The following is a 22,937-nucleotide window of genomic DNA, read 5'->3' as shown; positions in this document are numbered from 1 at the left end:
TAATAGAGCTCCTATGCAAGTCATATTTTCAACAATAGACACTATGGCCGAGTGGTCTAAGGCGGTAGATTAGAAATCTACTCTCTTCGGAGGCGTCGGTTCGAGTCCGACTGGTGTCGTTATTTGTATTTTTTTTGCCCTGTTTCCAACCTCTATACCATGTTTTGACCTATCTTTCCAAATAATGACAAATTCAACTCAAAACATAACAAATCTATACCTCTCAATATAACAGAGCCATCGCCTACAACCGGACAGTTGATAACAAGCACTGTAGGATAGATTCCACGGATTGCCATTCCCGGATTAGTTCAATCTTCTTCAGAGGGTTAGTTTATGCGAATCGCCCAGTGTAAATCGTCGCACAAAATATATATCTCTTAGGATTTTCGTCTTATCTGCTCACTACTTACCCCTGTTCCGAAACATGACGACACATTATGCGGTATGGAGCCGGATTTGGTCAATAAAGATGAATATGGGTTATAACCGGTTGTTCACGGGAGCGCTAGGGAATTGCATCGCCTCAGAAGCTGTGTATTGTATTGGCATTGTCATTATTCGTGTTCAAATTTGCTGAGGGAGAAATCGATTGAAATGACAGACGGGGTGATTTATGCGGACGGGGGATTTATTTTTCTAGAAGCACGACATGAGATATGAGCCCTAATCTTCATTTATCTTGCTAGGTACATTACACCTAACAAGCATTATCGACAAATTTCTTAAGGAAAGATAACTATCAGTTCTTCACCCGTATCTACTCCAATACGTAAGGAGCTTCCCCCGCATTTGCATTCCTTAAATCTCGAAACCTAAGATTGTCTTACCGTTGCCTACTGCGGGGACAACAGCCAATATAAACGCCGCATAGCGAGAAAGCGACGCCTGATAGAGAAAGCCGAGCACTCACTTTCTACCAATCAATCTAGTTTCTCTCTAACACTGGGGTGTAAACAACATCATAGTACTTCGGTTCTTGATTTCTCCCCGCAGCATGTTACCCCAAAAGATACGCAGTATGCGAGGGGGTTGGGATCCAGTATATAGAAAGCGGCGTAGTCCCGGGTGGATAGACGCCCCGGGATATTTGTTTGACAGTTTTATTTTTCTTTTAAAAAAATTTTTTTTTGTGTGAATATGAGTGTGAATATGAGCCGAGATATGTCAGAACCAACTAAGATAGAGAAAGGCGATGAACACGACCCCGAGGGACTAGGTTTACATCCTCATCTGTCACAAATCGGTGAAGTCCAGGATACCGAAAACCCAACCTACGATGCGGTATTCGGAGAGATCACGGAAGGCGGTCCAAATTATCGCAATGTATATCTGTCATATCCATAACCGGTTTGTTAGAAAACTAACGTCTCAGGTCGGGTTCCTAGGTACCGTCGCCCTCATGATGAAGACCCAGATCGGCCTGGGTGTTCTGTCGATTCCCGCCGCTTTCGACGCACTTGGTTTAGTCCCCGGTGCCATATGCCTGTGTGCTATTGCTGTCATAACAACCTGGTCGGACTATGTCATTGGGACGTTCAAGCTTCGGCATAGAGAGGTATATGGGATTGATGATGCGGGTGGGTTAATGTTCGGACGTCTTGGGAAGGAGGTTTTTGGGGCTGTTTTCTGCCTTTGTAAGTATACCTCCCAAGATCAGATTAGGAAGTAATTCTGACATTGTAGATTGGGTATTCGTCTCCGGTTCCGGAATGCTCAGTCTCTCGATTGCCTTGAACGCAGTCTCGACACACGGTACATGCACTGCCGTCTTTCTCGCCATCGCTTTTGTTATAGGATTCTCGTTCGCTAGTATCCGGACACTGGGACGAATTACTTGGATTGCATGGGTTGGATTAGTATGCATCCTCACCTCAAGTAAGTCACCTCAACTCAACTATCCAGGTCACACTAACAAATCAGTCTTCATCGTCACCATCGCCGTCGGCGTCCAAAACCGTCCTGCCGCTGCACCCTCGCGGGAAGAAACACTCGTCTGGGTTTCGGATTACAAGATTGTCAATAACCCTTCCTTCACATCTGCCATCAAGGCCGTTTCGACGCTCGCGTTTGCCTACGCGGGTACACCGGCTTTCTTTGCCGTTGTGTCTGAGATGCGGGAGCCGCGGTACTATACCCAGGCTATGCTTATCTGTCAGACTGGCGTTACGGCTATTTATGTTACTATTGGCATCGTCGTGTACTATTACTGCGGGTCGTATGTCGCGTCGCCAGTCTTGGGTTCTGCTGGTGTGGTAGTCAAGAAGGTTAGCTACGGCTTTGCGCTGCCGGGGTTAATCGCCACTACTACTCTTGTCACCCACGTACGTCCCTACCCTACCCTATCCCCATATGCATATACTAATGTATATAGATCCCAGCAAAACACATCTTCATCCGCCTCCTCCGTAACACCCACCACCTAACCGCCAACACCCTAACCAACAAAATCGTCTGGTTCGCCAGCACGTTCACCGTCGCCATAGTCGCCTACATAATCGCCAGCGCAATCCCCGTCTTCGACAGCCTGATCTCACTCATTGGTGCACTGCTGGGCACATTCATGATGTTCCAGCCGATGGGATGCATGTGGCTGTACGATAACTGGGCTCGCAAGACGACAGAGCATGGGTGGGCGTGGTGGAGGTGGGCGGCGATGGTGTGTTGGAGTGTGTTTGTGGTGTTGGCGGGGTTCTTTTTGATGGTTGGGGGGACTTATGGGAGTATTGTTGGGATTATTGAGGATTATGAGGCAGCGGAAGGGGGAAGCGCGGCGTGGTCTTGTGCGGATAATTCGAATTCTGTATAGTTTCTTTTTCTCATTGAGTTTTAGTGCACATTGGATATAGGTCTGAATATAGTTAGATATCTGAACTTCAATGTAATTTTGCCGGATGAAGTATTGGTCTAGGTCTATGTTCTGCTGCTTAAGCTCAACATACACTATATACTTCAGAGTTCAAAGAACATTCCAAACTCAACCAGCTACCTTAAATGAATCAATAGTCACCACTAGATCTAGGTCAATCCATCCAGACTCAAACTCAACTCTATGCAAACATGGACACACTAATCTACCCACCCGTACGCCCGTACGCCCGTACACCTTAAACCTAGACCCTATACACTCCCACAACCCTACAATTCAATTTCACAAACCAATGCACATAGGCCCATATCAAAGTGTCATCACACAGAATCCAATTAATAATCACCACCTAAAATGCCGCATCGCACACGCATAGTGTACAGAGACATCCACCCACCCTCCACGGACCACAACGCCCCAAACCCGAACCGCCCGGAACAACACGGAAACCCACCGTCCTCAAAAGAAAATGAAAAAAATTAATTAAAATAAAAAAACAGAATGTCTCAACCAGACCCATCCATACCGCCCTGTCAGCTAGCTAGCCAGGCAGCTCCACCAGCGTACAAGCTGAGTAGGACAAGTCCCGATGGGTACATACTCCGTTCTGTACCGAGGAATTATACCGCTTCGAGTAACCAGTACGTACGTAGTTAGCTGAGATGGAGATCGCGTTATGGGGCGTGTTTGCTTCTGGAATGAAACATAAATCATCGTGACGCATGCCAATTTCCTTTACCGAGACTGAGACGGTGAACGGTGACGGTGACATACGGCATGCGTGGCAGTTTCCTGTTTAAAGTACCATGCAGAGCTCGTATACGGGATATGTAGGTACCATGTAGGTACGGCGGTAGGGACGTGTGCTATTGGGGCGTGAGTGTGAGAACTCGTATACGAGTGCCGGTGATTGACCGGTAGAGATGACCAGAGTAAGCGTTGGGTAGGATGGCCATTGCCATTACCGTTGTCAACGCCATTGCTAATGCTAGAATCCAGACCGATCGATGAATTAAGAAATCTGGATACAAGCGGCGACTAACAAGTCCCACACATCCACAGCTGAATTGGATTTAATTTTGTGTGTGTGCGTGTGCTACTGCAAGAGTGAAAATATGTGGTGGAGTACAATAACCAATCACGATACAATACCGATAAACTTTTCCCGAAACCACCCAATTGGAACGCGATCTTAGATTGTGCCACTGGGTTCCGCCAATCAGGGTCCGACAGTGGAGAAGAGGGGCAAATGGATGCCCAAAATGAGGAAAATGTGAGAAAAGACTTTTTGGCGGTTGTTCCTGCAGTAGTTTGCGGGCTTAGAAAAATGGATGAGAAGGAACGGAGTAAAGGATTAGCGAGGAATAGAGGATCAGAGATGTGAGAGGTGAGATTTGACTTGCGGTGTGATTGTAGAACGAGTCGAGTCAACGGTGTACATGTGTCAGTTGACAGCTCAGTTATACGAGTTATACATCAGTTGGAATTGAAATGTTTGTAAGACAGTCATATATTCAATGAATCAATGAATTCACTAGATAAAACCAATTGTATAACAATCGTAAACCAATTAAACAGTTCTATAGACAAGGGCAAAAAACAAAACAAAAACAAACTCCATCTATCAATCCATCCATCCTCGGATATCAATCATATCATAAAATCATTAACATTTTTCGATGTCAAATCGAACCACTCATCCAGCGAGCTCAAAGATCATATCCTCCGTCCAGACAGAGCAGTCTGCCTAGCAGACTGGTATCCTGCCAGCAGAACATCGTAAAGCGGGGAAATAAACGAGCGGAAGACGCTTAGTTGCCAATGTTCACGGTGAACTGAGTGTTGATAGGGCAGCCGTGAGTCGCGTGGTCGTCCTTCGGCTGCAAGTAAGCCTCGGCGCACTGCGAGTCGCCGGCCTTGCAGTTGACAGAGGGGCAGTTGTCGTTGGTCTCGGAGGGCTCGACGGTGAAGCCGTACTTGACGAATTTGGAGTCGGTGCCCATGTTGATGCACGACATGTCCCAGAAGATGGTGTCGCCGGACTGGGTGTACTCAAACTGCAGGACATCATCCTGGTTGGTCTCGGTAGACAGCTTGATGGAGACACCACCGCCGTTGCTGTTTTCGCGCCACGATTCCTCGTAGGAGCCGCCGCCCGCAGAAAGGGTCTTCATGTCACCAGCGCTACTGGAGACAGACCACGCGTAGACGGAGCCTTCAAGGTTGTTGTGGATGCTGACGCCGCCGCTGCCACCGCTGCCGCTGTCAGTGGAGGTGGTGTTGCGGGCCTTGATGGCGTGGGGAAGGGCTGCGGTGAGGGCAGCGAAGGAGGTCATGGTAAGAGCGATCTTGGAGAACATCATTTTGATGGTTGTTTGTAGAGAATGTGAGACTGTAAAGTCAAGTGAAAGAATTGTATAAAAAACTTGTTTTAAGTGAAAGACTGATACTCAAAAGAGTATAGAAAAGAGAGTGTCTTGTAAAGAGAAAGACTTTGTTATAGACAAGAGAATGTTTTGCTTGTTGATGAGAATGGATGTATACCGGGATGGTCAGGGGTTTATATACATTTTGGACCACCACCTGTTCGGTCCTTCATCGGCCTGAAGGAGACAGACAACGAACAGTATCCATACAACAAAAAAGAAAAGAAAAAAAAAAAAAAAAAAAAAAAAAAAAAAAGGGCCGAGCCATCCAACGAATCACATTGAGCCCCGAGTAGGACTTGTTCCTGAAGGGTCGCCGTGGGACGCCACGGACCAAACCTGGTTTGCCGGTGTTTGGAGTCCAGACATGGATCGGTAGGATTCTAGCAAAATCGAGCTAGCAGGGCACCAATCATTGTACAATTTTTTCTTCCGGAACATGGATACAGTCAGGGGGCCTGGGAGACCGTGGCAATAACCCCAAACGGAACCAGTTGACAGGTATCCACGGTATAATCCAAGGCAAACAGCAAGAAAGAAAGAGAATAGAAGCGTAAAAGAATGGGGCGAGTGTCAATTCCGTGGTTCTGACATATGGCCACGCGGAAGCCCTTTTTTTCTTTTTTCTTTTCGATGAACCAAAATTGCGGATGCTAAGTGGCTTCTGAATGTTTCTGCTTGTTTCACCTGTCGCCTCCGTATCTACACGGATTGGTTACTCGTGTGCCTTTCTCTAACCGGGTTGCTACTGGTGCTAACACTGAGACATACTGATATCCACCCGTCATTCTCACTGTCAAAAAAAAAAAAAAAAAAAAAAATACCAGCCCTAATTGCCCTTACTAATCATCGCCCCATCACTAACAACCCAATTAGAACCAACATAGGATAATCCGGTCCAGACCATAACCGCCCATTCTCTCCGCCTACCCTTTCCAGAGCCTGGTCCTGATCTTTGTGCTTGCGGAACCAAACTTGCATACCCGCTGCTTTCCAGGACACTATTGTATCCTGTAGTTAGGTACGTACTCTCCAAACCCCAATAATGTTTTCTTGAGCTTTGTAAACCCCCCGCCCCTCCGGGACTCAGAGATCTGGTTCTGGGCCTGAATCTTAGGACTAACCCCAAATACCAATTCTTTGGGGTTTTGGATCGAATCCTCGGATCTGTTGATGTTCGGGATGTTGTCGGGGTGTGTCTGTCTTTTCCTCTATACATTCTGTGGTTCGGGGTGTTTGATGTGCTTAGGACGCGCGTTGAGGTATTTTTTTTTTTTTCGTAAATCTAATACTACACCACAGAACCCGATTGATGGCAAATAAAGACAACGGCTGCCATTGTAGGCTACAAAATACCAACTAACTAACCTGTTCTGGCTTACTGCTTACTGTTCTTCCGTAGTCCTCCGGTGTTCCAATCCTCCATAGGGCAGGAATTCACTCACGTGACTCGCCATTCTGGACCCAAGGACAAGACTGTCAATTCCGCGGTCCGTCATAGCTCCGCCAGTTCGTCGGCTGTTGGCCCATAACCGACTGTCCAGAACATGTTTTCAACAAATTAACTTTGCTCTCGCATGCTACCCATTTCTACGCTAGGAAATTTGCTCGACGAGTTGGACAGCTAACTAGCTTTCGCAGATGTTCTGATTATTAACGTTGGGAAGTAGTACAGAAATGCCTCGAATGCAATTGGTTGTTCAAGAATAAAAAAGATTCTCACCAGTATGGCGTCCGCATCGCCGCCAGTGTAGAGAATGTCCCTTCTCCCGCCACCTCGTCCTTTGGTCGGTGACCCGCCAGTTCCAGGTTGATTTGTCGATGCAGGTGCACCAGCCAATCGACGTAGCTTTGGGCCTCATTGTTCCGGTCTTCCACCAGTAGCCGCGCAAACTCGTACTCGGCGCCGTCCATGCCCTGGCGTGCCAGTTGGATTGTTACGGCCTTTGAGCCGCGGATTTCGGAGAAGTACTGTAGCAGGTTGCGTACTTGCGCGTTGAGATGTGTTTCCAGGACTGGGAGTGAGGACATTTGCGCGCTGAGTGACTGAAGCGATGTATGGTCCGGCCCGAAGAGATCCTCGAGGAGGTTGGGTGATACCTGCGAGTGCAGCCACAGCAAGCACACTTGCCCGTTGTCTACCAGGTATGCTCCGCCTTCCTCGACCTTCGAGAAGCTGGCCCGTAGTGCCGGGGGAACCTGCAGCTGCCCTCTTTCGTTCGGGAACCCATCCTCAGGTTGCAAGTTGTGGATCGGGACAATCCTGGGATACAGATACAATGACAGTTCTGTACATCCAATCGACCGGATCATCCGCATGTCATGTACGCGGCGGTCAGAAGATTCGTGTCCACCTGCGCGTCACTTATCAGCTTCGATTCTCCACATGTTCACAGAATATAGACCCACCCTTGAATGCCCGAGATTTGACCAAACTCAGCATGAACATCGAGTACTCCTTCAAATTCTCAGGCAACACCAACTGTCCCGGCGGATGAGACCCTGAGAAGATTCTACGGTAGCCACTAAGAATGTCTACAGTCTTCTCCGTAACGCTCGCCCGGATATCCTTAAGCGACTTGTCCAATGTTTTCGAGGCGGCTGTTTGGTCAGCAAGCGGATCAAGACCCTGGATTGACGATCTTACCCTCTTTGGCAACAAGACCAATAACCGCATCTTGGTCGATGCTCTTCATTGTGTCCATTCCTCCTTCGTTGGCAGCCGCCACCACGTTGATGCATCGCACCCGACGTTGCCCATCGGCTGACGTGTACAGAAGCGCGGCTTGGAAGTGCGCATCCAACTTGGGATCCAACTTGCCATCGTAGCTGAACAACACGCCAAGCGCCTTGTCCGCGTCAATGCTACCGATCTCCAAGTCGGCACCAAATGTGTGCTGCAAGAAGTTTCCGTGGTAATTCGAAACCTGGAGACCGTTCGAGCATCGAACCTTCATCAACGCTTGGTATCCGGTCTCACGGGTGACAGCATGTGTCAGTTCCTTTGATAACTTTAGCAAATCTCTGGGGGAATGGAAGTTCGGATAGAAGAATGTCTCTCCGCCGGTGACACCGGAGACGTAGCCTATCAACGTTAGTCGCCTCCATGACTTGGCGCTTGCGCAGGGCCAACTCACCCATGGTAGCGACATCCATATAGACGCCACCAGGTGCTGCAATGAACATGTCCACTCCAATGCCAGCCTCGGCCAGTTTGGAGCCAGTCTTCTTCCAATCCTGGTGTTCCGTGTTGAACAACTTTTTCTCTGCATCTGTGCCATGCAGTTTTGGATCTTCTCTCATGACAAGTTTCCCGGGGCTTGCAGTTGGCAGACTCGCCACTGAGCAAATGACCTTTCCGCCAGTGGCCTGCAGAGCAGACAGCGCAGCATTTAAGGCAGGGAGAACCGCGGGTTCGGGGTTCTTAACGTGGGAGAATATCGTCGGGATTCGTTGCAGGAGAGAGGATACCACATCCCTGACCAGTATTAGCCTTCATCACGCTCTTCTTGTCATCATGGACCATCACGCACTTGGACTCGTAGGGGTCAACGAAGAGCCCTTCGCTGAGAGGAACAAAAGGTTCGTCGAGGTCGGTCATCACCATCATCTGCGCTTGATCGAGTTGTGCCTGGAGGGTCAGCACCATTACCACACCGAACAGTCATAGTGGACCAAGACATACACTGAGGTTATAGAACTGCACTTCCCGATCAAAAGTGACAATACCGACTTTCGACCCTTCAGGTATGCTCCGCATCGGTTCCTCCTCTGGATTGTCCTGGTTGTCCTCGCCATAAAGAGCCTCTAAGATACCCTTGCAAGTTCCCTTCAAGACACCCCGGTTGATGGCGTCTTGACTGACATCAATCAAGAACAGCCATTGCAAACCAACAGGCTCCTTATTCCAATATTCCTTGGGAACCAAAAACTCCACTGTACCCATCATCAACTCCGGCCGCTGCATACGGTCGATACGTGCTCCCGTTTGATCAATTGGGGCAAAGTATTCCGGCGGTACATCGTTCGGGAAGGTGCACATGTTGCAGACATACTTGTTTCCTCCTGATTTGAATGTCATGAAAGGATTAATGTAGGCTCTGCATCTCCGACACCGCGGAGGGCCAATGTCTCCAAAGTCCAACACGGGTATCTGTTGTTCTCCCGGGCTCAAGCGCGCCAATGGCTGTAGGACCATACCCAGAGGTAAACCCGTAGAAGCGAGGAAGTTGGAGGTCGTCGGGATGTTATTGAGCGTCAAACGGGCATACTTGGGAGACGAGTTGCCTTGGTCGTGGGCGAAAAACGGGACTGCAGCCGGAGGAGGGTTATGCCATTCCATCGTCGGGTACACCTGGTTGTAGTAGTACTGCGTATAGATGTCGCGGGCCCGGGGCACACTGGGGATTTGCTCAGGGTCGACCTTTCCTTGAGTAGGCACAGAACCACCGCCCATTGTGCCCGGGATCCCAGGCTGGGGTATCATGCCTGGACTGGGGCCGGCCATGGCCTGAGGAGCGACAGCTGGCGACTCGGCCCGCGGGGCCTGATTCAAACCGGTATTCAGGAACTGCGACGCTGGATCTCCAGTGGCCGGCGAAGGAGTTGCTGGGCCACCAATATCATGGTGCGCATGTCGGTGTTTCTTCTTCTGTGTTCGGGGAGCCCCGTCTCCCATGATGCCCAACCCGCTCATTTGCGATGACAAACTCGCCATGTTCGGGTCGGCGGGGGCAGCTCCCATTGGCGCTGGTGACCCTGCATAGGCAAATTGGGGAGTAGGGGCGATGCTCGTAGGTTGTTGCGGGAATGGGTATTGCTGTTGCTGTTGTGGTTGAGCCGGAGAGCCATAGGCGGAGGGGGGCCACTGATTCGGAGCAGGCGAGCCGTAGCTGGGCTGAAGAGGAACGCTTCCGGGGGCGTGAGAGGAAGGAGGGTAAGGAGAAGGGTATTGTTGACGATTGGGATTCGAGGGGTCCTCGCCAGGTGCGGCGGCCTGGCCGTAGTATTGATACATCGGATTATCCGCCATGGTGCTTCATAACGCGGCGGGCAGCGGAGGGAGGGATTCGAATTCTGTACAATCAACACTGGACCATCGGTTGGCACTGACTGGAGCCGTCTGAAAAATAACCAGGCAGGAAAATGCCCAGCAGGCAGGGAACTGGTCGAGGAGTTGAAGTTATCACCAACTGACCACCTAACTCAACTCGGGACGGATTTATGTGGCTCCGGGCCGGTCATCTATGAGTTGTTCAGGGCATCGTTGACTGATACGGATTTTTATTGTCTTTTAGTGTCGATTGTCGGGTTATCATTGTCTATTAACTCTTCTATGAAAACAATTGAAGAATATGAGGTAGTGTGATGCTGGTATCCTACCCCTGACGATTGATAGTGAAATAGTTCCGAGTAAACAGACATTGGGGACGGTCGAATGCCGAAAAATTATCGCAAGACAGTGATAGAGATAGAATAATCTAATTCATCACTTTAACTATTTGCTTCTCGGACCGCTGCTGGCATAGATCTTCGGACATTCGCAATACGACAAGACTCTCGGGACATACCCCGGTCTCTGCATTTCCCATTCGAACAAAAGCAATTAATCAAGAACCGGTATGACAGGACTATCTCTCGCCCAGTTTCTGCATACTTGCACATCAAACTGCAGATCTTATCAACGTTGCTCCGATAAGCGGAGTCTGTAAGCGCTCATGCCACCATCTGCCGGTTCTGTTTGCGATCCTCTTTTTTTTTTTCTCTGACAGTCCTTTTCTCCTGTTTTGATGTTCTCGAGTAAGTGTCAACCTATTGTCCGCGTCAGGAAATGAAGTTACCGTAAAAGCCAATCACGTAGTCTGCTCATCGTCTGTTCATCCAAAGCACATGGACCATCCCCGTTGCTATACATACAAGACTAACATACCCCCAGAAGCCCCCAAAATGCCCCAGCCCTCTGACTCGGACACTCTCCTCCTAGCCCGTATTGGCTACAAACAAGAACTTCGCCGTGAATTCTCCAAATACTCTACGATCTCCTACGCCATCTCCATCCTCGGCGTCTTAGGCTCCGTTCCCGCAACCTTCGGCGCCCCCCTAGCATCCGGCGGGCCAGCAACAGCCGTCTGGTGCTGGTTCCTGGGTTCCTGCATGGCAATGTGCATTGGGAGCTCGGTGGCGGAGCTTGTGTCGGCGTATCCCACGGCTGGGGGGATGTATTTTGTGACCAAGTTCGTGGTGCCGGAGGAGAAAGTGCCTGTTTTTGCGTGGGTGCAGGGGTGGTGTAATCTGCTGGGCCAGACGGCGGGGGTTTCGAGTGTAGCATATACGGTTAGTCAGATGATTTTGGCTGGGGCGAGTATGAGGTCCGATTTGGTGGAGGGGAGGTATTCTTATGAGCCGTATGTTTCCTATATTTGCCCCATTTGAGCGCGACTGACCGGTTTCAGAACCGCGCTGCAAACTGTTATATTGTCTACTGTCCTCTTGTGTACCCTGGGCGTGATTAGCTCATTGACAACGAAGACCCTGCATCGAATTATCCTCTGGTTTGCGCCGATAAACAGTATGTCTCCCAAACCCTACATCCACGCATAGAAATTACCAACACAGAAAGTCTCCGCAACAATCGCCATCTGCTTCGTCCTCATATACGCTACTCCAGACAAACAACCAGCCAGCTGGGTATTCACCCACTTCACAGACGGCTCAGGATGGGGCTCCAAAATCTTCTCCTTCTTCCTCGGCTTCCTCGCCGTCGCATGGACCATGACAGACTATGACGGGACAACACAGTAACCACCTTACCCCCTCAACTATCTATTCTCTATTTTAAAGATACTAACCGAAAATAAAGTATGTCCGAAGAAACCCACAACGCAGCCTCCCTAGGCCCCCTCGCCATCCAAAGCGCCGTCCTAGTTTCTGGCGCAATGGGCTGGATGCTAACCATCTGCCTGTGCTTCTGCGTGACCGATCTGAATGATATCCTGAATACGCCGACTGGTCTTCCCGCAGCACAGATCTTTCTCAATGCAGGTGGGAAAACCGGGGGTACGATTATGTGGGGATTAGCTACGCTCGTACAGTTCTTCACTGGTTGTTCGGCCATGTTAGCTGATACGCGGATGGCGTATGCCTTCGCCCGTGACGACGCATTACCATTTTCCTCGTATGCCCTTTCCCGTCCCCATTATTGACAAAAGCAACCCAAACCCTAACAACCAAACAGTCACCTCTCAAAAGTCCACCCAAAAACCCACACCCCCCTCAATGCCGTCTGGTTCGTTGTAGCATCCAGCATAGCCCTCAATACCATCGCCATCGGCTCCACCCAAACCGCCACCGCGATCTTCAGCATCACAGCGCCCGCGCTGGATCTCTCGTATGCCTCCGTGATCTTCGCGCACCAGCTCTACAGGGAACAGGTGAAATTTGCACCCGGGCCTTTCTCGCTTGGGAATTGGGGGGGTGTTGTTAATGGGGTGTCGGTGGGTTGGGTGGTGGGGATTAGTGCGGTGTTGTTTTTGCCAATGAGGGTGCCTGTTACGGTGGCTAATATGTATGTTCTTTTTTTTTTTTTTATTCTGTTGGGATTGAATTGAGGTTGATGGGATGGTGCTGATGAGATTTAGGAATTATGGAATTTGTGTGGGCGCGTTTATTGCTGCTTTTGCGCTGATTTGGTGGCGGGTTTCTGCGAGGGGGTAAGTCTATCCATTCCGTGGTCCGGACGAGTGCTAATGGTTTGCAGAAAATACACCGGCCCTAGGACCAATGATTATTCACGACTAGATGGAGGTGACTACGGAACTGTACACCACGACCTAGAAGGATAGATATCAAAGACATAGATATACAGATTTATGCTAAACAATACAATACAAGACCATACCCCAAACTCAATAACCATACCTCATATACCATAAACCTAGATAGATACCACCAAAAAATAAAAATAAAAAGCGCATATGTGTTCTGTACTGTTGTGATTGCTGTATGTCCATGTCCAACCATAATCGCTAACGCGTTAGACGCCGTGTCAAAAAGATATCCTGTTTTCTCAGGCCCGGGTTCCCATTGCCTGCCTCCAGTCCTGCCAACCGAAATTGCAACGCCTGATACCATGTGCTAAAAAGGGATATAAAAAGTGACGATGTAGAAGAGAAGCAAGAAAACCAAAGACAATATCATACAAACTTAGAACATGACATGCAAAGGGGAATCAAGGAAATCAATCAGAATAAATGCAAGCAAAATGGGTAAAGAAGAAGAAGAAGAAGAAGAAGAAGAAGAAGAAGAAGAAGAAGAAGAAGAAGAAGAAGAGGAAGAAGAAGAAGAGGAAGAAGAAGAAAAAAAAAAAAAAAAATTGACAAGTGAAGATCAAGTGATAAGAAAATCCATGTTCATATCCTTGATAATCTTCTCCCAGTCCCAACTCTCGTCGATGTTGGTGTCCATTACCTCCCACACCCGCTGGACTACCAGCAAGGCCTGATCGATATTGCGGAGGTTGGAATAGGCTTTAAGAGTATCAAATCCATTCTTGATCCGTTCGCGTTGATGTGGGACGAACGCGGAGCATCCCAATAGGAACAGTGGCATCAGTACAATACTGTATGCTCCAGCATCTTGCGGCAACTGGTCCAAGTAGGCCAAACCATCATCGACTACCTGCGCTATTTTGTCGCTTGGTCGCGAAGGCCGGATAGTTCGATAGAGGTACACCCATGTCGATTGTCGATACAGCTGTGCCAGGTACCAGTTGGCCGTGTCGGGAATGTGCGAGGTCTCCCAGACGCGGATGGCCGAATCGATCGAAACGGCGTCGCTCAGGATCTCATAGTCGACGGCAGGCTCGTAGCCTTCCTGGTGTCGCTGCCGAATCCGGTCCCGTAACCGCGTGACCTCGGAGATGTAGTTGAACAAGCCATCAAACACACCTAGGAACATACCCGCCTGCGCATGAGGAACAAAGTCGGGCAGTCGCAAATCGCCATTCAAATGGGCTGGCCGTCGGTCCAGGGAGGTGATGGCATTCGAGACATCATGGTACTGGAAGAATTCGACGATGAATTGCCGGAACTTCTCGTTGCGCGGTCTTTGTGTCACCAGTAGGTATCGGGCGGCGTCCATATGCGGTCGGTACTCGCCATTGGTCTCTCCTTCACAAATGGTGTTCAAACTGAGCGCAATGGTGGACGCAATGATGGGATCCTCGACCAGGAGATCAGCTTCGCCCTCGGATGATGATGCTCTCGCTTTGGATGAGGCTGTGATGTTGTCTTTCAGGTCGCGAATCGCTCGATGGAAATGGTAGTATTTGCGCTCCTTTAGCATCGGCTCAGGGTCGAGGACAGACAAATGCGAACCGGCGAGACACATGAGCGAGTGCATGAGACCGCGATGTTGTGTGGCCATGGGGAGGAGGATTTCTTTGAAGGGATTGGAATCATCGTTGATGAGGGTCAAAACGCGACTGAACCCAAAGACGAAGTGATCGAGGAAGCGACGATCGATTTCGGTTTCGACACCATCGATGAGGATTGGGAGACCACGAGGAATGAGTGAGTTGGAATGGACCCGGGCGGCTAAAGAGAAAAAACCATCAGGTAAAGACTCCCTTCCGGTTGGCGCCCGGGACCTACCATCCTCCAATTTTTGTCTCCCACTCTTCCAGATCTCCTTGGGAGGATACCCTTCACAAACGACGGCATTTTTCTGACAATTCAAACACCTATAACCGGAGAATTCTTGTCAGTTTCAAATCCGGGGAAATAGAGTACCTGGCGGGGCGAAGTAAGGGGGCAAAAGGGAAATATTTACGCTGGTTTGGTCTCATCACATTTCTTCTTGCGTCGCCTGCAAGTAACACAACCTGTCTTGGAACGACCCTTTGTAATCTTGACCTGCCCACCCGGCACTGGCAGAGGATGTTTGCGAGGACGACCCCGTTTCCGTGGAACATGAACGGGAGCACCCGGTGGTTGATGCGTAGTCAGCGAAGAGTTGGTGGTTGGAGCGGTGTGGTGAGAGACATCCACCTCGTCGACTTCTTCAATCTTGGGAATCACAGCATCCATGGAGGAAGAAGGATCGAGATCGAAGTGGTGCGACTGATGAGGCTGGATTTGGTGGTGTTGGTGGTGGTGGTGTAGTTGTTGGTTTAGCTGATGGTGGTGATGGGCAGCGATCAGACCAAAGGTAAAAGGTTTTGCCGCGGCGGTGGGGGTGTATTCGACCACCGACTGGGATGGTGCGCCGACAGGGGGAGCGGTTGTTGTTATATTCGGAGGAGAGGTTTCGCCATCCCAGGAACGAGGAGAGTCATCATCGGTACTGATACTGGCGCGATGGGAAAAGGCGTCGTCTGTTGTGGTGGAGGTGGTATTGGAGTCGCGACGGTCTTCTTGTTGTTGCTGTTGAGGGAGAATGAAACCACTTTGCATGGATAACAAGGACATCTTGGGTTGTTGTTAAAAATAAAATAAAAAATAATAACAAAGATCAAATATAGAGAAGGAAAAAGAAAAGAAAAACAAATGTCAGTCAGAAGAACCGACTTCCCGGGAGTGTAGGAGAATAGGATATTGGCGGGTGAGAAGAGAGGGAGTCAAGAGTAGATGGAGGGGGAAGGGACGGGACTAGGATCTCAATAACACGCAATCATTCTGTATATAACCAGGATAATGACACAGCAGGGCTTCGTATAGTAGCAGTACTGTAGTCCCAGCAGTAGTAATTGAAAGAAAGGAGAGGAGATCAGTACATATACCCAGCGCAGTACCAACAGTTCTGATTACACCAATCAAGTGGCAAGATTAACAACTCTTTTGCAGTCGTCAGCCCGAAAAACCAGACTAATGCAATGAATAAGTATTATTACTCTGTACTTGTACAGGTATGTATAGGTGAGTCCCCTCCCAAAACTCTGTTGTCTATTACCAGGATAGCAGGATACTCTCGTTTGATTTGTGGTCGGCTAAGCGAGGACTGTGGCCTAAAGAGACCAAAAAAAGCAAATATGCCCAGATGCACGGGTCGAGTACGCAATACGAGGCTACTGTAAGAATGCAGGTCAAACTGAGTTTGGACTATAAGAGAACCAATCCATCCCACCCTCATTTGGGCAGTGCGGGGTGTGTGTTTCATAGAGTTAGGCCCATGCGCTACTCCATACATACGAGTATGCCTCGGTATGGAGTATCTATACCTCAACATGTACAGAGCAACCCATCTATGCCTGGGGAAGTGGATCGATCTTAGCACGGACATCGGGTTGCCAGCTGTACAGAGTACAGCCCATAGCTACGATCGATGCAAATATCCGTAGGACTATGTATCTATTGTCATCTATTGTCCAGTGTAAAAGGAGGAATTGTCATCATCTGCCCTGTGCTCTGCCGCTCAACCGGGCAATGCATCCGGTCCAAGCTTTTTGTACCGTACATGGTACCGTACGGTATCGTACAGTATCATACTGTACTTCACTATGATCGGCTGGTTGAATCGGGTTAATGGTGGTATTATCGGCAGAAGCCGTCTGAGGTCTACCTGGAATGTTCAGACTCGAGTTCTCCTCCTTAGGACTCCGGAGTAAGCATGTAGAGCAAAGAAAAGAAATATCACAACGCCACTAGTGGTGTAACGGTATGCACTCCAGATCAGAGGCCAGCATACTACAAGCATATACCTTGATGGGAATAAGGGTCTTACTTTGTTATAGTATTTGGCCCGTGACAGCGGGACCAGACGGGAGGGTCTTCCCGAACCAGATCGTACGGAGTTATTTGAGTTATTGTCCTACTGTCCTACACAAAGTTATTGACTTCATAACCATGTCTCTGCCATGCTCTGCCATGCTCTGTTCGTTATATAATCTGTACATACTTGTTGTGTACGGAGAGCGATGACAAACCCCGCCAGGCCACATGACCCCTCGTGTCGATTATCACCCAGCATGGAAACTGAGCCGGGGCGATCACTGCCTGTAATTACCGTTTTGTACGCAGTACTGGCTGTAAGTAAAGATGCACTACAGAGTACGATCATCATGATTATAACTGTTCATCTTTTATTGGTCGATCGGATGCTTTCCGGGGTTTATATATGCATTCAAGGGGGGGTTCATCCCGTACAACTACCTACTCCGCACACTAACATGCCTAACTGTCTTTATAGAACGCATAGTGATATATCTATTTATTCAATGCTCCTACGGAACACCCGGAGTATTATTGTACAAGTGGGAAAGATCCCGCAGGATCAGGGGCAGCGCAATATCCCGCTTCTTTGTCCTCTCGATGGTCTGAGCTCTCCATGCATCACATTCATTGCCGTGTCCGATGGGCGATTTCTAGTAGCGGCTCGTAGGTTCATCCGTACCATATCTTCTGCCAACTCACCGTCTTTCGGTCTCAGTCAGATGTACTGAGTGCTTGTCCTCTGTATGCCACGTAGATCACATGACAGACTGGCCGGCTCGAGTTGAACGCAAGTCATCTTGTTCACTCCGTACTTTGTACGGGACCCTCTGTTCTATCCAAGCCAGCATGAATGAAAGCTTCAATGCAGGGGATGGAAACTTTCTTCTGGAACATTTCTCTGGCGGTTCTGACAGATCGTCATTCCTGGCACTAAGCCATGGGCTTTTCTTCAGCTGAAGGGGAGATCTGCACGGCTGATGGCTACAAAGGTCGTTCGATGACTCAAATCCTGGAGAGAAGCAGTTAATCTGGTATGGAATCAATGGTTTGTCTTTGTCGCGATCAATATATCGATTCACGATCTGGTGGCACCGGCTGGCCCATAGTGTCATGGACCTAGATTTGAAATGTGCCACCTTTGGGTAAGACCATGTATCTCTTACGCTGCTTTCATTGGATAGTTTGACTGATGATCAGAGATGCATCGATGACCCTCCACGAACTCTAAATATAGTCGCGAACTCCTCCTGGAGGATTGTACCCGGCAATATTAGACGACGATCTGGCATGCCGGTCCGCATCCTCCTTGATCGATACATCGACGATAATACCCAGAACATTAGCGGGTCGGGGGTTCATGACAGACAGGTCTCACATGGGAACTCAGGATTTACATTCATGGAATCCGTTCGATCCGAAGCGGCATCCCAGGTACCCTGGACAAAATTGCATGAAACGATACGCTGATCATGTCTTTGAACAAGAATTTCTGATTTGCCTTTTTTCAATACTACATAATAAGTTGGTTTACAGTCCCAGCGCCATTTGATTGATTTGATTGGCTATGTGTAGGACATACCAAACAGAGATCTATGCATACATTCTCCATGCTCTTTTGAGAGTTTACTTGACCCATGTCATTTGCAAGGAACGGATCATTCCAAGATTATCTGTATAGTCACTGCCATCAGGAGTAAGGAAGCGATTTTACGATCACTCAAAAGATGCAGCCTCGGTGCCCCAACATGTCATATCAGCATAGTCATGTGCTTACCTTCTCCTTACATGCAGCGCTGTTATGGGATGGTTCTCGGAGACATGCATTCAATTGGTTTGGTTACCAGGAATGCTCGACAGACTTGGTACTTCCTGAGAATATGTTCCAGTTGATAGCATGCTGTTTGAAGGTGATTAAAACACGGCCAGTGATAACACGTATTGACCTAGCTATGATGTTGCCCATTGCAGATTGTGCAACATTCTGCGCCGTCCTATGTGGTGGAATGCTTAAGAAGACATAAGTTGGTTGACATGCTCATATTTATCCTTGCGCGTGTTAGCTCCTATAGCTCCTAGAGATTTGAACACAATTACATCTATCTATGTTCACTATGACATGATGTCGTCCTGCGGGGTGTACAAGTTCTGCCAGGTATACAAAGTGATGCTTATCGGGCGATACTAGATATAAGGCTGGCCTCTCTCACCTTTTCCCTCCTCTCTATTTACTTTTCTTTTCTCGTTCTTCTTGCACTGTGTATTACCCTCCGTTTTCACTCCAGTCCGTTATATAGCGTACTAGGGCATGGCATGCGGATGACTAATTATAACATCCTCTTCGTCCGAATCCGGTAATACTCTACAACACTCTCTACATCTCCCTCGTCTATATTTATACACTGAAAACGTGCCCCTTGGACAGTAAAAAGTACCTGACGACTAAAGGAGACCCGAAACCATACAAATATGTAGCACAATCACCATAACATCACTCACCAACGAATGTCTACATCATCGACTCTCCAATACCACATCACCTCCGGCCATTCCGCCCATCACCATAACAAAATGTTTTCCCAATTCTCACCTTTCCTCGTCAAAAACCCCTGCATACCCCCAATTGACAAACCCTAGCGGCACACAAAATGCCACTCCTATATGTCAGGGCCGTCGCCCCCTTCATGCCCGGCCACAACGCAACGGACGTAATAATCAACGAAATCCACTTCAACCGTACCGCCCTCAACCACTACAACTACACCCTCTACACAAATGGCACCCTCTCCAATGGTACAGACTGCTACCTCGCCTTCCAGTATTTCCGCCCCTCCATGTTCGCCAACAACGGCTCCTTCATCAACGGTACTTCCTGCTACGCGCCGATCCATGATATCGGCCGCCATGCGGGCGTGGGTATGGCGTTCGCGCTACTGTTTGCTATCTCGATTGTTTTCAACCTAGTTGGGTTGAGAAAGCATGGAAGGCGATATTTGCCGCCGCCGGCGGATGATTTTGAGAGGAAGCTCAGGTTGAATTTAAATTTGCCGGTTGACAAGCGCTGGATGCCTGTTGGGAGACGGTGGAAGTGGTATTGGTTGAACGGGTTGAGTGTGATCGGGGCTGTGGGGGCGTTTATGAGTATTGATGTGGATCGGGACCATGTGCAGAGTTCGCCGTTGGTTATTCAGAGTATTTTTTATACGCTTTTGACACCGATTATGATGGCGGCGGTCTGGGAGGGTGTACGGCATTGGTATTTTGTCCTTTCTTTGTACACTATCGATTGATGATACTAACAGGGTGATGTAGGGCAAGCTTTCAACACCGCCAAATTACATCCCGCGACCCCTATGCCTTCACGCAAAAGTCCACCCGTGAAGCACAAGAACTCTACCTCCCGCTAGTATTCTACGTCTTTGCGTTTATCAACTTCTTCCTCGCGGTCCCGCGCAGCTGGGACAGCATCCAGCTCCAACGAAGCCCCTCGCAAACCTTAGACCGCGCGAAACCTTTTGCCACAGATTCCCGGTTCAAAGCGGCGGGGTTCATGGCCCTAGTCGCGGTTGCTGTTATTTGTTATAGCCTTGAGCATAGTGTTTACCGGTACATCCCGAAACCTATCCCCAGTGGTGGAAACGCTGGAAGAGCATGGAGAAAACAGGCCATGTTCTACATCCAAGGCGCGCCATCCCAATACCTCATCGCGATAATTCTCCTCCTCATCAAAATTGCCTACGATATAGCCTCAGCCTGGGACTGGAACATCTCACCCCTCCGCTACGGCGTACATCTGGGATGGATTTACGGCCTAGGTTTCACACCCGCCATACTACTGATAATACTATTCAACATTGTTGGCCTCTGCGAGATGAATGAAGACAAAGCAATCATTGCGCAGCGCATGGAAATCGAAACCGCACTTGCCAGCGATACTCCTCTGGGCAAGAAAAGTAGGATTAATAAATGGATCGGTCGACTGAATTTACCCATGACCAAACACAAAAAACGGGAGAAAGAGGTTGAGATGGATAATATCAAGAAAGACGACGGCATTGAAGTTACTGCTGCAGAGAGGGATAGTCAGTCTAGTGGGACTGTAACTAGGAATCCATTTTTGGATAATAGCAGTGCGGAAAATTTTGTGGATGAGATTTTTAAAGAGGTCGAGGAGAGGCAGCGGGCTTAGTGTGATGTCGTGGGCTGGTTGTTTATTTTATTGTCGGGACAGGGCAGACTATGATATATACGTAATTAATAATGTCTAGTTTTTGTATGACTTTCCGGGCTTGCGCTACTGCTGAGAAAGAACGTGACAACAAACACAACACGATCAGACATATTTAGACTAGTAAAGTGTTGATCATCCCTGCTTTTTTTTTTAAAAAAAAAAGAAAAAGAAAAAGCCAAACATAGTATTATTAGTAAAGAACAAGTCGTCAGTGTGCATTGAGACCTCAGGTCTCTTCCACGCCAAGCCCTATCTGAGGAATGGACTATTACTTACTATAACCGTTGACGTGGTTTCTTCAATCTAAGGAAGCAAAGCTAACGATTAAAATCCATTGAAAATATCGTAACAGTAGTAATGAATCAATCACATCCAAAGCCCACGTCTAAAGAGGGTTGTTTAATACACCCCTGGCACAATCCTCCATCTCACAATCTTCCTATATCTCTGCCAATCACTTCCATATTTCTCTGAACAAAGCGCATCATCCCTTTTCTCCCTATGTATCAACAATACAGCAAAGTAGACGGCATAAAGATACGTGAACAACACCCCCCAGCCTCTCGCAGGACCTTGCACAACCTGGCGTCCGTCCAGCATTTGAAAAGCCTCCGGTGCCACAGCATGCCCCGCAGGAATGATCGCATATCCCGCGAGTCCAGTTGCGAGGCAAAATGGAAAAGATTGCAGCCAATCACCAAGATAATTTATATGACGTGAAATCCCCCACCAACCGGCTGTGAGTAAATTTGTGCCGCGTTTGGTCTGTATGTAGGATAAATGAGCCACGCGAGGATCACTGGGTCGTGTGCGGAAGATAATCTTCTGCGAGTTGGAGGCACGGAATATATATAATCCAAGGACAAAACATACACTCGTGGTGACCATTTGCATCCAGCTCAGAGGCGTAGGGTAGACCGAGAGATAACGGCACTGTGTCGAATAGAGAAATGGCACCCAGACAAGATCACCGAAAGTGAGCATGAAACCCAGGCCATCCGTGGTGATATCCCGCATGGTTAGGAAGCCAGCCTCGTTGTACTGACCCTCAAGTACATAGTAAGATTGTACCGAAGTGACAAAGATCATGCTGCTGGAGACATAGCCATAGCTGCGATATTGTTTTGCCATGAATGCCAAATCCACTAACATCCAGCCTGTCAGGCCTGGGCGCATCCCAAACCAACTTTTGAGGTCTACTTCACCGAAAATAGGCAAGGTGACTCGGGGGTTGAGCTCTCGGCCGATGAAGAAGTCATAGAACTGATTATCCGTGTGACCAGCGGGGGCTAGTTCGCGAAGCTCGGGGTTGGGATACCTACAATCGACGCCAAAACTGTGGATATAGAGATAGAGTGACGCAGTAAAGCTAATAACCATGTTGGCCATCAAAATCTCCACATAATGGTCGGTGATATATGTCCAAACGATGAAGTTCGCACCCTGACTATAGGTACCGATTCCGCAGATTGTCAGGTGAATCAAGCTTGTTGTGAAAGCTGAAATAGTAAGCACTGTTGAAGTACCTCGGCAAAGGTCACTTACCGTTTAGTCGATATTTCAATGGTCGGTCATGGTGAACTAGCTTCGTACCATACATTTCTTGAGCAGGAAGCATTCTCCAGAGGGCCATGTTGAGCATGTAGTAGGCAAGCACGACAATAGATACCCCGAGTCTAGGAAAAGACCAAATTCCATCTCGCCAT

General features: G+C 48.6%; 8 protein-coding genes and 1 non-coding gene across 9 annotated transcripts; 4 read left to right on the top strand and 5 right to left on the bottom strand.

Annotated features, from left to right (window-relative positions):
* The first annotated feature begins 37 nt into the window (after positions 1 to 37).
* Positions 38 to 119, top strand: EURHEDRAFT_t38. The gene has a single exon. It is a non-coding gene; the product is annotated as a tRNA-Ser (tRNA).
* A 1,045-nt stretch (positions 120 to 1,164) lies between these two features.
* EURHEDRAFT_449746 (putative amino acid transporter (Mtr)) lies at positions 1,165 to 2,809 on the top strand (the record flags this gene model as incomplete). The annotated part of the gene is made up of 5 exons (XM_040783839.1): positions 1,165 to 1,326; positions 1,376 to 1,637; positions 1,687 to 1,878; positions 1,924 to 2,324; positions 2,375 to 2,809. 5 exons carry the CDS (start codon positions 1,165 to 1,167, stop codon positions 2,807 to 2,809), a joined length of 1,452 nt encoding a protein of 483 aa, XP_040641891.1.
* Positions 2,810 to 4,302: 1,493 nt separating this feature from the next.
* EURHEDRAFT_409538 (putative extracellular thaumatin domain protein) lies at positions 4,303 to 5,527 on the bottom strand. Its single transcript, XM_040781101.1, has one exon. The coding sequence runs from the start codon at positions 5,230 to 5,232 to the stop codon at positions 4,681 to 4,683; it is 552 nt and encodes a 183-aa protein (XP_040641890.1). The 5' UTR covers positions 5,233 to 5,527; the 3' UTR covers positions 4,303 to 4,680.
* A 399-nt stretch (positions 5,528 to 5,926) lies between these two features.
* EURHEDRAFT_272961 (uncharacterized protein) lies at positions 5,927 to 6,669 on the bottom strand. Its single transcript, XM_040778166.1, has one exon. It carries the CDS (start codon positions 6,512 to 6,514, stop codon positions 6,125 to 6,127), a length of 390 nt encoding a protein of 129 aa, XP_040641889.1. The 5' UTR covers positions 6,515 to 6,669; the 3' UTR covers positions 5,927 to 6,124.
* A 117-nt stretch (positions 6,670 to 6,786) lies between these two features.
* EURHEDRAFT_409536 (Sec23/Sec24 family protein) lies at positions 6,787 to 10,575 on the bottom strand. Its single transcript, XM_040781100.1, has 6 exons — positions 8,981 to 10,575; positions 8,829 to 8,926; positions 8,433 to 8,773; positions 7,943 to 8,380; positions 7,705 to 7,896; positions 6,787 to 7,649 (listed from the first exon to the last, which is right to left on the bottom strand). The coding sequence occupies exons 1-6, from the start codon at positions 10,325 to 10,327 to the stop codon at positions 7,015 to 7,017; spliced, it is 3,051 nt and encodes a 1,016-aa protein (XP_040641888.1). The 5' UTR covers positions 10,328 to 10,575; the 3' UTR covers positions 6,787 to 7,014.
* A 666-nt stretch (positions 10,576 to 11,241) lies between these two features.
* EURHEDRAFT_513230 (amino acid permease) lies at positions 11,242 to 13,008 on the top strand (the record flags this gene model as incomplete). The annotated part of the gene is made up of 6 exons (XM_040786144.1): positions 11,242 to 11,699; positions 11,748 to 11,863; positions 11,915 to 12,092; positions 12,155 to 12,469; positions 12,530 to 12,859; positions 12,933 to 13,008. The coding sequence occupies 6 exons, from the start codon at positions 11,242 to 11,244 to the stop codon at positions 13,006 to 13,008; spliced, it is 1,473 nt and encodes a 490-aa protein (XP_040641887.1).
* A 672-nt stretch (positions 13,009 to 13,680) lies between these two features.
* EURHEDRAFT_375153 (Zn(II)2Cys6 transcription factor) lies at positions 13,681 to 15,761 on the bottom strand (the record flags this gene model as incomplete). Its single annotated transcript, XM_040778719.1, has 3 exons — positions 13,681 to 14,888; positions 14,946 to 15,034; positions 15,124 to 15,761. 3 exons carry the CDS (start codon positions 15,759 to 15,761, stop codon positions 13,681 to 13,683), a joined length of 1,935 nt encoding a protein of 644 aa, XP_040641886.1.
* A 3,887-nt stretch (positions 15,762 to 19,648) lies between these two features.
* EURHEDRAFT_528884 (DUF2434 domain-containing protein) lies at positions 19,649 to 21,189 on the top strand (the record flags this gene model as incomplete). The annotated part of the gene is made up of 3 exons (XM_040787083.1): positions 19,649 to 20,256; positions 20,313 to 20,953; positions 21,020 to 21,189. The coding sequence occupies 3 exons, from the start codon at positions 19,649 to 19,651 to the stop codon at positions 21,187 to 21,189; spliced, it is 1,419 nt and encodes a 472-aa protein (XP_040641885.1).
* Positions 21,190 to 21,435: 246 nt separating this feature from the next.
* On the bottom strand, positions 21,436 to 22,912 carry EURHEDRAFT_409528 (Delta(14)-sterol reductase). Its single transcript, XM_040781099.1, has 2 exons — positions 22,777 to 22,912; positions 21,436 to 22,730 (listed from the first exon to the last, which is right to left on the bottom strand). The coding sequence occupies exons 1-2, from the start codon at positions 22,862 to 22,864 to the stop codon at positions 21,631 to 21,633; spliced, it is 1,188 nt and encodes a 395-aa protein (XP_040641884.1). The 5' UTR covers positions 22,865 to 22,912; the 3' UTR covers positions 21,436 to 21,630.
* Between the last annotated feature and the right edge of the window lie 25 nt (positions 22,913 to 22,937).

The sequence above is a fragment of the Aspergillus ruber genome, assembly GCF_000600275.1.
Source record: "Aspergillus ruber CBS 135680 unplaced genomic scaffold scaffold00004, whole genome shotgun sequence".
In the NCBI taxonomy this organism is placed as follows: Eukaryota; Fungi; Ascomycota; class Eurotiomycetes; order Eurotiales; family Aspergillaceae; genus Aspergillus; species Aspergillus ruber.
This window is presented reverse-complemented; position numbering and strand designations above follow the sequence as displayed.

Coding starts and splice junctions, on each gene's coding strand:
- EURHEDRAFT_409538 (XM_040781101.1), bottom strand. CDS start 5,232: ATGATGTTCTCCAAGATCGCTCTTACCATGACCTCCTTCGCTGCCCTC.
- EURHEDRAFT_272961 (XM_040778166.1), bottom strand. CDS start 6,514: ATGTATAGAGGAAAAGACAGACACACCCCGACAACATCCCGAACATCA.
- EURHEDRAFT_409536 (XM_040781100.1), bottom strand. CDS start 10,327: ATGGCGGATAATCCGATGTATCAATACTACGGCCAGGCCGCCGCACCT. Junction 8,774..8,828: donor GTTGACCCCTACGAGTCCAA/GTGCGTGATGGT, acceptor AATACTGGTCAG/GGATGTGGTATCCTCTCTCC. Junction 8,381..8,432: donor TATGGATGTCGCTACCATGG/GTGAGTTGGCCC, acceptor TAACGTTGATAG/GCTACGTCTCCGGTGTCACC.
- EURHEDRAFT_409528 (XM_040781099.1), bottom strand. CDS start 22,864: ATGGCCCTCTGGAGAATGCTTCCTGCTCAAGAAATGTATGGTACGAAG. Junction 22,731..22,776: donor ATTGAAATATCGACTAAACG/GTAAGTGACCTT, acceptor TTACTATTTCAG/CTTTCACAACAAGCTTGATT.